Here is a 14,497-nt window from a genome sequence, read left to right on the forward strand (position 1 = left end):
CCTAAAATGCACCAAAAGTCAGTCAGGGAGGATTGGAAAACAGAGATTCCCCGAAAGCCACTTTGTAATTCAAACCCTGAATGGTTGTATAGTATCACAGCTCCTCTGGCTAAAATGTAAAAAAAAAACTAAAACCTATAACTAGGCCGATCGGAATGAGACTTGGTGGGCAAGTCTGAATCATGCCTCTGAAGGTCTAAAGAAATCATCATATTCACATATGTTAATTTTAAACAACTTTGCCTATAGAACCACAGTTGTCAATCAAACTGTTAAATATTTGAGATTTAAAATGTTTGAGATTTTGTGTCACATTATGATTACAATAAAACCTGAAAATAAAGAAGAGACTTTCATTAAGGATTTTATTACATCTTGTTTATTCCAACTCAATGCTGGCAAAAGTTCCAGCACTTGGGTACCAAGTCAATAATAATATTGTAAAAATGTAACAATTGTTGTTCAGTGTAAGATAAACACTCTATTATGAAAAATATATATATTCTCAAAGGTGCACATTGGGACAACAAAGGATTTGAGAAGTACTGAACAACAGAGAATAAAATAGTCGGGTGACGCCATAGTGGTTCACATTCATATATAATAAAATCAGGCGAAATTACACAAATTATAAAAAGATAAAATAATGAAAATATTCATGATAGTGGAAAATCAGATTTGGGACACATTAAAGCTGCGCTGTGAACGCAGCCTTAATTTCACATAAATACATATTTTATGGTAATGAACCATTTAAAACACTTTACAAAGAACACAAATATGGTCTCACATCTGCATGGCTTTTCATATGAATTTGTAATTTTGATGGCAAAAGATATTATTACACCGATCAAGATTAAATCAGCTTCCTCCAGAGATAATGTGCTGGTGATTTTTGAAATTGCTCCTTTATGTAAACTTGTAAAACTCAGAACCCCCTATTTCTTGCTAAAATGTGTTTGCAAATGACGCCTCAAGTCTTTTTTATAAGCGAATCTCTTCTCACACTGAAGACACGGGAAAGGCTTCACTCCAGTGTGAACTCTCATGTGATTTCGAAGTGTTATTTTCTGTTTGAAACTTTTTCCACACTGACATGTGTATGGTTTCTCTCCAGTGTGGATTCTCATGTGGGCTTTAAGGTTATGTTTATGATTAAAACACCTTCCACACTCTTGGCAAGTGAATGTCTTCTTTTTGTTGTGAACTAGCATGTGTGTTTTAAGGTGTATGTTTTGTTTGAAGCTCTTTCCACACTGTTTGCAGGTGAAAATCTTCTCTCCAGTGTGGATTCTCATGTGGGCTTTAAGGTTATGTTTATGATTAAAAATCCTTCCACACTCTTGGCAGGTAAATGGCTTCTCTTTGTTGTGAACTAGCATGTGTGTTTTAAGGTGTATGTTTTGTTTGAAGCTCTTTCCACACTCTTGGCAGGTGAAAGTCTTCTCTCCAGAATGAATTCTCATGTGGGCTTTGAGGTTATGTTTATAATTAAAACTACTTCTACACTCTTGGCAGGCGAATGGCTTCTCTTCATTGTGAACTAGCATGTGTGTTTTAAGGTGTATGGTTTGGCTGAAGCTCTTTCCACACTTTTGGCAGATGAAAGGCTTCTCTCCAAAGTGAATTATTATGTGGACTTTAAGGTTATGTTTATGATTAAAACACCTTCCACACTCGTGGCAGGTGAATGGCTTTTCTTTGTTGTGATCTATCATGTGTGTTTGTAGGTGTATGTTTTGGTTGAAGCTCTTTCCACACTCTAGGCAGGTGAACGGCTTCTCTCCAGAATGAATTTCCATGTGTTTTTCAAGTTTTCCTTTTTGAGTGAATCTCTTTCCACACTCTTGGCAGGTGAAATAGTTGTTCGATTTGGTTTTCTGAGCTCTATTAAGTGAGGAAGTCTTTTCAGTGTGTACGACTTTTTCTAATGTCATGAAATCATGTTTTATTTCATTCAGTTCTTGGCTCTCCTTTTTCAGCGACAACAGATCTAAAGCAAAAACAAACAAAACGAAAAGATAAATACAAGTTAACAACTTGTTACAACAACTAACAACCTAACCCTAACAAGGACAAAACATCTGACATGGTCGTTCATGTTAAAAACAAAAAAATTGTGTCTTCTACAATATGAAATGGTAGTTGTCAATAATTTCAGTCAGGATTTAAGCATCATCTCTTATTACAGCTATACATTTTCTACTTTTGATACTTAATCATGAGTAAATCATTCTTCTACTGCTATTATCTCGTTCACAACACAAGGCCAAAGTATACTTCATTTTTTTATTGTGTACACACACAGTTATACACGTTTAGGTGCATGCAAATGCAGAAAGCTTGATCTCTGAGTTAGCACTATTTTACTCCAGAAGTTATGATAAATGTCTTTGTTCTATTATATATTTAAGTTATGGTCATCTCATAACTCTCTCACACAAGTGCGGGTCAATGTATCCATCTACTGTTGTTGCAGTCTGCTGTTCTGTTGTTCCATCTTTTTAGTTTCACTTCGGGCCAGTGCTGAAACCTTGTGGAACAACTGGTAAGTGCAAAACCAAGTCATTGTACATATGAAACGGTGCATATTAAGTAGAGATCAAGTGATATCATTTAACTGATATTTTCCCCAATATTTAAGCTTTTTATCATAATTGAATATTGGAATCGGATAATCGGCTTTCGTGAGATCGGATATACTGATAAATGCAGTCATCTTGCAATGTTTGGATGCTAACAGTGCTACTGATACTTTCTGCTCCACTCTTACATCTTGTTTAGACACTGTTTGCCCCTTATCTTCCAGGCCAGCCCGTAACACCCCTTCTGCCCCTTGGTTATCTTATGTTCTACGCGAACACCGTTCTAAGCTTAGAGCTGCTGAAAGGGTGTGGTCCAAGTCCAAAAATACTACTGATCTTATTGTGTATCAGTCACTCCTATCTTCCTTCTCTGCTAATGTCTCCACTGCTAAAATGACATACTACCATAACAAAATTAACAATTCGTCTAACTCTCGCATGCTTTTTAAAACATTTTCCTCACTTCTTTGTCCTCCTCCTCCCTCTCCTGCTTCATCTCTAATAGCTGACGACTTTGCCACGTTTTTCATTAATAAAATTAAACACATTAGTGCACAATTTTCCACACCACAATCAGTCAAGCTCATATCACCAGCAAACTTACACTCATTTACATCATTCTCTTCACTCTCTGAGGCAGAAGTCTCAAAATTCATCCTTTCTAATCACCCTACTACTTGCTTGCTTGATCCTATTCCATCTCATCTTCTTCAAGCCATTTCTCCTGCATTAACACATCCCTCCACACTGGTGTTTTCCCCTCATCATTTAGACAAGCTCATATAACTTTGCTACTTAAGAAACCCACTCTCAACCCATCTCTTTTAGAGAACTACAGACCAGTTTCATTGCAAAAACACTTGCAGCCATGCATATGCATGTGTGTGTGCGTGTGTGTGATCATGATTTGCTAAAATCATTTACTTCAATTTTTTTCCTCAATGTACACACATCACCCCATATTGACAGAAAAACACAGAATTGTGCACATTTCTGCACATTTATTAAAAAAGAAAAACTGAAATAACATAGCTATCGGGGGAGAAGAGCCTTGGTGAGAGAGGTAAAGAAGAACCCAAAGATCACTGTGGCTGAGCTCCAGAGATGCAGTTGGGAAATGGGAAAAAGTTGTAGAAAGTCAACCATCACTGCAGCCCTCCACCAGTCGGGGCTTTATGGCAGAGTGGCCTGACGGAAGCCTCTCCTCAGTGCAAGACACACGAAAGCCTGCATGGAGTTTGCTAAAAAAAAAAAAAACACTGAAGGACTCTGGTATAACTTTTTGGCCTTAATTATAAGTGGTATGTGTGGAGAAAACCAGGCACTGTTCATCACCTGTCCAATACAGGCCTCGAACCCGGGTCTCCGGCATGGGAGCACCAACAAGGAGGCCAAATGGCTGCAGCCACTAGTGTCTGTCGCTAGTTTGTCTCTAGTGCGTGCACTACTCGCTGGCCTCCGTTACACAAGCACACAGCTAAAATAACACACAGCTAATCACAATCACATCTTTTCATGACAGTCTGAACGACACAGATCTGATCTTTTCAAATGTGACCCAGGCCACTTGGGTATGTGGTCCTGAATCCGATACGTATCCGATCTTTTGAAATGCGATCTCCGTCTGAATGGCCAGGCCACATGTATCCGACCCGTACGTCATTGATATGCTACAAACGTTATAATTCTGCGTTAAAGTAGGCGGGAACGAGAAGAGCCACTCACATCAGTATCCCACTACTCCTGTGTTATGTGGAGGGGTTGGGATGAACTCAGATGCAGACAGGATGTACCAAACACAGGATTTATTAAATACAAAAGGGGAAAACAAAACCCACGAGGGGGAAAACAACGACTAGGGTAGACACTAAATTACTTTACAAGACACGATAAACAAGATAAACAAAGACTCTGAACATTAACTACAAATAAACACTCACGGTTACACAAAGACTTCTTAAAGGGGGTTACAAGGATAAACTCTCTCACGAGGCTGACAAGTAGAAACACATATGTGGAACAATCACAGTGTGGAACAGTCACGGTGTGGAACAATGAACCGACAAAAGACAGAGCACACTAGGGGATCTAAATAGGGGAACTAATCTAGACACAACAGGTGGCACAGATAAGGCAATCACGACAAGACTAGGATAACAAGGGGGCGGGGCAAGGGGACGAGACAACACAAGCACATGGCCCAAAGACAAGGCCATGTGCTTGTACACAAAACACGGGTCTGTCATGATCCTGCCTCAAGACTAGGGAAAAATCAAGGACACAAGGGCAGAATCATGACACTCCTGGCTGCAACTGACATCCATGTTTAACATTAGCTACTTCCGCAAACAACGAGTGACGTCGTACACCGTTGAGTACTCTTCTGCGCATGCGGGTCACTTCTGGGTTATTTCACGTTCACAAAGGAGATCACAAAAGGTCACATTTAATTGGAAATCTGAACGGCCTTGCAAAAAAATCTAATTTTTAAAAAAAATCGTAATTGAGCATTAGGCCAGCAGTGTGAATGTAGCCTTAAACCCAATTGTGCATCTCTGGAGAGACCTGAAACTTGCTGTGTACCAATGTTTTCCATCTCTCGACTACATCTAATCACCAGATTCTTCTGTCCAGCCCTCAGAAAGATGGGCATCTCTGGAACCGCACTCCTGTGGGTTAAGTCCTACCTCTCTGACAGATCCTTCAGTGTGTCTTGGAGGGGTGATGTTTCTAAGTCACAACAACTTGCTACTGGGATTCCTCAAGGCTCAGTACTTGGACCACTTCTCTTTTCCATCTGCATGACGTCATTAGGATCTGTCATTCAGAACCATGGCTTTTCTTATCACTGTTACACTGATGACACTCAACTCTACTTCTCATTCCAACCAGATGACCCGACAGTAGCTATTCTCATTTCAGCCTGTCTGAGTGACATTTCTTCCTGGATGATGGACCATCACCTTCAGCTCAACCTTGCCAAGACAGAACTGCTTGTGATTACAGCAAAGCCATTGTTCCAACACAATTTCACCATCAAGTTAGGCACATCAACCATAACTCCTTCAAAAACAGCTAGAAGCCTTGGAGTTATGATTGATGATCATCTGACTTTATCAGACCACATTGCTAAAACTGTCCGATCCTGCAGATTTGCTTTATTCAACATCAAGAACATCAAGCCTTTTCTTTGGGAACATGCTGCACAACTCCTTGTTCAAGCTCTTGTTCTGTCCAGGCTGGACTATTGCAATGCCCTCTTGGCAGGTCTTCCAGCCAGTTCTATCAAACCTTTACAATTAATTCAGAACGCGGCATCAAGATTAATTTTTAATGAGCCAAAAAGAATACACGTCACACCTCTGTTTATCCATTTGCACTGGCTTCCAATAGCTGCTTGTATAAAATTCAAGGCATTGATGTTTGCCTACAAAACTACCATTGGCTCTGCACCCATTTACCAAAATTTGTTACTTCAGACTTACAGTACAGACCAAACGTTTGGACACACCTTCTCATTCAAAGAGTTTTCTTTATTTTCATGACTATTGACTATTGTAGAGTCACACTGAAGGCATCAAGGGCTATTTGAGCAAGAAGGAGAGTGATGGGGTGCTGCTGCAGATGACCTGGCCTCCACAGTCACCGGACCTGAACCCACACGAGATTGTTTAGGGGTGAGCTGGACCGCAGACAGAAGGCAAAAGGTCCAACAAGTGCTAAGCATCTCTCGGGGAACTCCTTCAAGACTGTTGAAGACCATTTCAGGTGACTACCTCTTGAAGCTCATCAAGAGAAAGCCAAGAGTGTGCAAAGCAGTAATCAAAGCAAAAGGTGGCTACTTTGAAGAACCTACAATATGACAGATTTTCAGTTGTTTCACACTTTTTTGTTATGTATATAATTCCACATGTGTTAATTCATAGTTTTGATGCCTTCAGTGTGAATCTACAATTTTCATAGTCATGTGTAATGACGACTTGATAGCTAGGACTGTAACTGTAGCTAGTTGGGGACAAGTGACCACTGTGGTGCATCGATAAGAATGCAATTGGATGCTGTAAATCTCTTCGATGGTTTTATTGACACTCAGCAGAGGATTATCTGTCTTTTATGTACGTACAGTAGGTGTGTGTGGTTCTACAATAAACAATAAAGGAAAGAAAATATCAGAATACAAATAAACAACAGTGCTGACATGATTCAATTAGCAAAGGTAATAACTTGTAATTATTATACATTTCCCTTTAAGTAGCATTAGCTGCTTATACATATCAAATAACCAAAATAAAATACCAGATAAAAACATTATCTTCTTATTGCCTTAAAGAACTGTCTTCATACTGCTAGTTATCACTACTATCAAACCAAAAAACCTAGGTCTCTACTTCTCAACCATAATTACACTCAGCTAATAACTATAAAGTGAGAACACATATAAACACAATATTAATATAAAAATAATATTAATAGGCATTAACATAATGCTAGCGAACTTTATGCTAACATACTGCATTTCAATAGAGTATCTCAGAATAAACTCTTAACAACCCAAGGCACCGAAATACACATACGTAAACATTTAGATCAGGGTACTCACATGTCTCTGAACGCACACATGCACAGATATTGACATGGAAGACATCTATTCACCTCAGGAAATTCTACAATGCGTTTACCGGCCAATCTCACAACCAACTCAAAACGAAACTAAAACTGTTAGCGCTAAAACTGTGTTCTCTCTGTGACCCCGAAACGAAGCCGCTGATTGGCTAATCCCCATAACAGCAAGTCCTTCTTCACATCATGAAAATAAAGAAAACTCTTTGAATGAGAAGGTGTGTCCAAAATTTTGGTCTGTACTGTACGTGCCCTCTAGAAACTTGCGTTCTGCAAGTGAACGTCGCTCTTACGGACTTTTAAATTAAACGTTCCCTTCTGGTGGAATGACCTCCCCAACTCAATCCGAGCAGCTGAGTCCTTAGCCATCTTCAAGAATCGGTTTAAAACACATCTCTTCCATCTTTATTTGATCCTCTAACTTTAACACTCACTATTCTAATTCTATTCTTTAAAAGAAATCTTAACTACCTTTCTAATCTTTTTGTATTCTATTTACATTTAATTTATTATGCAATTGTATATGTGTGTGTGTAAAGACCTCTAACTAGTAGAGGTGCTCCGATCACGATCGGCCGATCGTTATGCGCATCTTGTCAGTAAAGCCGGTTATTTAATCAGCGGTTAATTCCATCAGGTGCGTGATTTCACATAGAGCTACTGTTACTACACAGAGCCGTTGTTAACTGAGAAGATGCGCAAATCACGTTAATTTTCAGCGTTTATTGGCCCATCTTCTCAGTTAACAACGGCTCTGTGTAGTAACAGCTGCTCTATGTGAAATCAGGCACCTGATGGAATTAACCGCTGATTAGAGAACCGGCTTTACTGACGAGATGCGCATTAACGATCGGCCGATCGTGATCGGAGCACCCCTACTAACTAGCTTTTATTTTTTATTCTATGTTTTCTTTTTATTATATTATTTAAAATCCCATGCTACGTGTACTGTGTTAACCTAACTGAGACTTGTTATAGCACTTATATATCATTGCTCTTTTTGTTGTTTTTGATTGCTTCCACTGTCCTCATCTGTAAATCACTTTGGATAAAAGTGTCTGCCAAGTTAATAAATGTAAATGTAAGATTTTTAAATAGTTTGGTTATAGCGAGGCAACTAATTTATATAGAAAATAAGGAAAAAGGAAGTGTCTAATAACTTTTGCATACATTGACTAATTTCAAAGTAGGGCTTCTCTAATTGATCAGCTAGCGATCGCTATCGGCTGATAACTGCTTTGGGAAGTGTGATCTGCGCTCTCCATAAAGGCCGATCTCAGGAGGATTGGCACTGGAGTATCACTATAAATAATTCTACATGATAATCATAAACAGTCATAGCAACGTAATTTACTGAAAATCTTACTTGAAATATATAGTTCTGGTCATGTGGCCCACTCAGAGCTGGACATCTGTAGAAGGATTAAATGAGTGAGTTCAGCCTTGAGGAAAAAAAACCAACCTGTTTGTTCCTCAGTATCTTCATGTTTGACTCTGAATGTTTCTTCAATCTTCACTTCTTCTTTCTCCTCTTTCATAAACGCCATCTTTATAATAGTGTGACACGTGGATGACCTGAAATAAAACATTCAAAACTAGCACTGCGATGTAATAACAGAACACAGCTCATATTTAGTGACTTATTCAGTTTGGTATTAATGACAAGTAGATCACATTTAATAGATTGTTACTCGATCACCGTTATATGGTGGCGTATTTAGAGAAATTATTTTAATTGTATACCAATTTCTGGGGAAATTAAAGAAAAACACATTCATAGTTAAAGGTTTAGTTCACCCCAAAATTTAAATTATGTCATTAATAACTCCCCCTCATGTCGTTCCAAACCCGTGAGACATCCGTTTATCTTCAGAACACAGTTTAAGATATTTTAGATTTAGACAGTAGACCGTAGACAGGGACTGAGAGCTCTCGGACTAAATCTAAAATATCATGAGGGTAAGTTATTAATTACATAATATTAATATTTGGCTGAACAATCCCATTAATGAGAGGTAGAATATTATTATTCCAAACTGAAGTGCTCTGAATGTACTTGATTTCATTTCTGTTAACTCTGTCTTTAAAGATAAAAAGTATTGTTTGTGCTTAAAAGAAAGAATATTCAATATATATCATCTCCCACGAGTTTTTCGATGTGGTAGTTTTGCAATAAACAAGTTATTGGAACAATAACAACATTGTATGAAAGAATCAATCTAATTATTGTAAAGGTATGGTACTGGTGAGACAATGGTTTAAAGATGAGTGAAGTGCTACCCTGTAAAGACCCTGTAAGAGGGTCACTGTGCAGCCATGTTTGATGGCAGACGATCATCTATCTCTCAGATAAGTGTTCATCTAGTGTGAACACAGCTTTACTGCTCTTCTAACAGTCACACTCTTATCTAAACCAGTCTGGAATTAACCTTATATCGACTCGAGTGGAGGTTTTGTCTCAACAATAAAGCTGGAAAATACATTTACTTCTGTTAGTTGAAAGAATAAAACTATAAAACAAACAAAACCTCCTACTGTCGAGATGAACGAGATAAACTGAGAAAGACAAAAAGACAAAGGAAAAACAAATAGAACACTTGAGAACTTTTCTTTTGTTGATTTAGGTTGTTCCCTGGATGTATTAAATATTAATAACTACATACATATACATACACACATATATTAAATGAGAGTCACGTTTACTTGTTAACGTTACTTGTTACAAATTCGATTGGCTTCATTAAAGTTGGATGAAGCATTACAGTGTTACACTGAGTGATAAGACAATTTAATTTTTTTTATGCTAAACGGAACTTTTTTTTTTAGTTAAACGCTTAAAAGTGTTTAAAGACACAAACCTCTCTTGATCTGACCGCAACAGACGCGGGAGCGCGCGCGCGCGCCCACGCTGATGACGTCAGACCGCCTGAGCGAAATAAGAGCCTCCTGGCTACGTTCTCAAGACCTCGTAGAAATAATAGAAATAATAAAGTAAGCGTCAGAGGAATAGAATTCATTCTGTCTAACAAAACCCAGTATTAGTAGTAGTATGCTGACACATTTAAAATGTTTTCTTAAAAGTGTAATGCTTTTAAAAACAAATTTATTTAGCAGAATTGCCTGTATTCTGTTTTATTTTTCATATAATGTTTATATGCATGTGTTTGTGAGTAAAGCTGTCTGTGTTATCGGTCAGGAGATGGAGAGTGTTGAAATCAGTCTCAAAATGGCTTTCGTTTAGTTTTCTAGGCATGATTTATAAAAACACATTTTAATTTCAATCATATATATCGGTGTTGCTAAAGATAAGATGTACAGGTAATAATCCAAAATCAAATCTTCTTCTACTGAAGACACTATCCCTTGTTCGTTTCATTGTGATTAAATGCACCTGTTAAAGGTGGTCTTTTAAGAACTAAGCCCCGCAGGAGCTGAGTGTGATTCCCTTGAAGTAAAGAGTTCAAGAAAGAAAGAAACTCACTGCATCACATAAATACTCACAATATTAGATCAGCCTAGATTAGATATGCCGCCCAGCCTTTGTTTCTTATTTTCTCTTTTTGCTGGCTTTAAAAAAAGTAGTAATAATAAAGAAAAATAAATAATTAAAAAAGAGCAAACTTGCTGAGGCTGAGCTGACAGTCTTTGCAACCACATCATCTGAGCTTTTTTGGTTTTAAAATCCTTCATTTGACGGGTACATCATGTCAACAATAGCTGGTAAATTCTTGTGATACCGTACATCAGAAAGTGCTCTGGTAATCCGGTCATATTTAGCTCTGCTCATTCGTTGTGGTAAATCTGAGCTGTACTGCTGCAGTACCACAGGATTACCAACAGGAGGGTATTTATGATGTTATAAATAAACTGGATTGGGATCGACATCTCAAGTAATAATGAAATGGTTATCATCTCGGCTGTAATGTTCCGTGGCTGTCCTGTGTGTTTATACAGTATAGTGTTCACTTTCTAGTAGAGAGGCATCCTGAAAGTGCACGGGGAACCTGACTGGTTTAGGGTCAAAACAGGTGCACTCTAATTCACTCACGCTACCTGTCATTCAAGCTCAGGTTTTTACAGCTCAAAGTCTATTTTACACAAGAGATCAAAAACAGTACAGAATCAGGGAAAATAAGTTTAATCTAAATCTAGTTATATTAATGTCTCATATCATGTAGTTCAGCAGTTTAGATAGCCCAGTTTGTAGAGTTAACCACTTACATGACTCCGCTCCTCTTCGTGAGCATTTGAGTGTGTGATTTAAAAACTAGCCTACAGCGCCATCTGGTTCTGACTGTGACGGCCCCACTCTCCGGGATATATTCTCCTGTTTCCTCTCCACGTTTTTATGGCAGAGGAGTGTGTTTAAAACATCTTCGTCTTATACCCCAGGAAAAGCAACGCAAGTTATCTACCTTAAATCCTCTGTTTTTAAGGATGGCTTTGATCAACACCAGATCTGTGATTAACAAGTTGTGGCGAGTGTGGCGGGGCCGAGAGGCGTGGGAACGAGGAGTGAGGCCAGGTGTAGTGATTGGAGATGAGCTACACCTGCACCTCCGCCAGTATCGAGTCCCACGTAGGAGATGGAAGGATATAAAACTGGAGCGACGACCGTGAAGGACGAGAGAGGACCAGGCCTGGGACATTATTTTATGTTTTCTTTTTATTTATGCGCACCAGTCGTCTGTGAGGGGCTGGTGCGCTGTTTTGTGTTTATTTTTCAATTATTAAAATGTTTTGATTGTGCGCCGGTTCCCGCCTCCTCCTTCCCGATGATTACAAAGGTCGTATCGTTACACAAGTCTTTCATTTTAAATTACTTTTTATCTACCTAGAACTTGGATTTTTTAATGAAACCTGGCTCTGTCCAGGTGATCTGAGTCCTTTTTCTGAACTCTTGCCATCTAAATATTTGTGTTTTAATTCCCCACGCACAACTGGTCGGGGTGGCGGACTTGTATCTATTTCTAAATATCATTTTACCTGTCGCTCAGTGGTGAGTAACTATAGTAGCTTTGAACTTCAATTGTTTGTTTTAGAACCTGGTGATCCGCTCTTCATAGCGGTAATTTACAGAATTTATTTTTCTTTCTTTTAAAGATTTTGGAAAAAGTAATTCACATTTTTATTTCTTCTAGGCTGGACTACTGTAACTCACTTTATTTTAGGATTAGCCAGACAACTTTATCCCGCTTGCAACTTGTTCAGAATGCTGCGGCTAGACTCTTGTGTGAAAAGTAGGGAGCATAAATCTCCTATTTTATGCTCACTACATTGGTTGCCTGTTTGCTTTAGAGTTGATTTTAAAATGTTGCTCCTCGTTTTTAAATCTCTGAATGGTTTGGCTTCCCCTTATCTCAGTAAGTTACTGACTGAGTATCAACCCATCAACTGCGGTCTTCCAACCAGGATCTATAGTTTACCCCAAAGTCAAGGCTTAAGTGCAGAGGAGAGGAGACCGTGCTTTCTGTATTGCTGCCCCCCCAGGCTTTGAAACGCCTTGCCACTGTCCATTAGACAAGCCTCTGCTCTTAATATTTTTAAGTCCAGGCTAGAGACATTTTTATTTTCAAAAGCATTTGGCTGTTGAGATATTTGTATGATTTTATAAATTTTCTGTTTGTCCTAATGAAAAGCACATTGGTCGACGGAAGTTGTTATTAATTGTGCTATATAAATTTTCATTGTCATCTGTTGTTAAAAACTATGCTCCGAGTCGATTCCAGTTTTATATCGGCCACCACTGTATAATAAAAAAACATTATAAATGCCTATTCAGTAGACCTAATACTAGGCTGCTACACTTTTTAATTTGGGTAAAGCTTATGACCAATGCTTTGTCAGAAAGACACAAAAATGACAGACACTAAATAAATTTGCAGCACTGCGTCCAGGGGAGGTCTTCACAAAGGCAGAAACTCCTCGTAATCTTTGGAGACATCTTTCCTGGCCTGAAGGTATGACTATTTATTCAAATGTTTTTTTTTATATCATTTTGGAGTTGTGTGTTAGAAGGCTACATATGGTGTTTGTCAATGATTCACTGAGTCATTTGACTGTTTAATCCAGGTGGAATGGCACTTCTTTGCCATCACTGGAGTAAAACAGTGGACTCCAAATGCTCAACCCTCTGTTCAGTTTCTTCTCAAAGTCTCTTATCTGCCATATGAAGGGACAGTCTGTCTCTGAAATACTGATATCATCCAGTGAGAAGCCCCCACTGGAGTTTCCAGCTCATTTACGTGCTTCAAACACAACCTGGAAAGATGTATTTGCATTCAGGACTATATGTTGTGCAGGAAGAGAGGGATCTGTGATATGATCCATGAGTCTGAGAGCTCCTCTGCTGTCTGCTGGACTCGGCTGCTCTCGGATCCAGATGTTGAGCTGGTCAGACTCATGACCACTGTGATCGTGGGTCCGTTACCGTTATCGATTCTCACTGTGTTTATTGAATTTACTCTCATATCCTAAACATAAATGAGAGTTCAGTTATTAAAGTGATTGTTCATAAGGCAAGGCTTGTTTTCGCTAAGTGCTCTTTAGTAATACTGACACTCAGTATGGAAAGAAAATCAATCTAATCACTATTTTACAATGCTTCCTTAAAAACAGCACTAAAAATAAATAATAAAACGATGGTGCAACCTTTCCTGATGTTTTCATATTTGATTGTGATATAATCATCTCTGTCATATCTCGTCTGCTCATGGTTGAGTCCCAGAGCATGGAGTAACTGGTGCTCAGCAATGCCTTTTCTTCCACAGTCTTTTCTGACAGAAAGAGTCTGTCCTCCAGGAGACGAGCGTCCGATATACGACCAACAGCTTCAGAATAACTCAGTCACACAACACATAGCTGCATAAAGGTAACAACACTACCAGTCAATATATAGAAGAACTTTATTTTAAAACTGTGCATTTATTTCCAATGTACAATATGTGTTTAAAGACCTTATTTGTGACCCTGGACCCGGTCATTTCTTTAAAATTGAGATTTATACATCATCTGAAAACTGGATAAATCATCTCTCCATTAATGTATGGTTTGTTAGGAGGACAATATTTGTCTGAGATACAACTATTTGAAAATCTGAGGGTGCAAAAAAAAAAAAAAAAAAAAATCTAAATACTGAGAAATATCATCTTTAAAGATGTTAAAATTAAGTAAAATTACTAATCAATTTAATAATTAAGATTTCATATATTTACAGTAGGAAATTTACAACATATCTTTATTGAACATGAATATACTAATGATTTTTGGCATAAAAGAAAAAGCTACTGTAT

At 38.3% G+C, this 14,497-nt stretch overlaps 1 protein-coding gene across 1 annotated transcript; it reads right to left on the reverse strand.

The window, feature by feature from the left end:
- Nucleotides 1–351: 351 nt before the first annotated feature.
- Nucleotides 352–10,100, reverse strand: LOC127968077 (gastrula zinc finger protein XlCGF8.2DB). The gene is made up of 3 exons (XM_052568958.1): nucleotides 10,064–10,100; nucleotides 8,668–8,780; nucleotides 352–1,993 (listed from the first exon to the last, which is right to left on the reverse strand). The coding sequence occupies exons 2-3, from the start codon at nucleotides 8,750–8,752 to the stop codon at nucleotides 939–941; spliced, it is 1,140 nt and encodes a 379-aa protein (XP_052424918.1). The 5' UTR covers nucleotides 8,753–8,780; nucleotides 10,064–10,100; the 3' UTR covers nucleotides 352–938.
- Nucleotides 10,101–14,497: the final 4,397 nt, after the last annotated feature.

This window comes from Carassius gibelio, chromosome A4, assembly GCF_023724105.1.
Source record: "Carassius gibelio isolate Cgi1373 ecotype wild population from Czech Republic chromosome A4, carGib1.2-hapl.c, whole genome shotgun sequence".
NCBI lineage: Eukaryota > Metazoa > Chordata > Actinopteri > Cypriniformes > Cyprinidae > Carassius > Carassius gibelio.

Bases quoted from the DNA above. Each gene is read 5' to 3' on its own strand.
- LOC127968077 (XM_052568958.1), bottom strand. From the start codon at position 8,752: ATGGCGTTTATGAAAGAGGAGAAAGAAGAAGTGAAGATTGAAGAAACA. The intron at 1,994-8,667 runs GTTGGTTTTTTT...TTTTTGCTTTAG, and splicing joins AGATACTGAGGAACAAACAG to ATCTGTTGTCGCTGAAAAAG.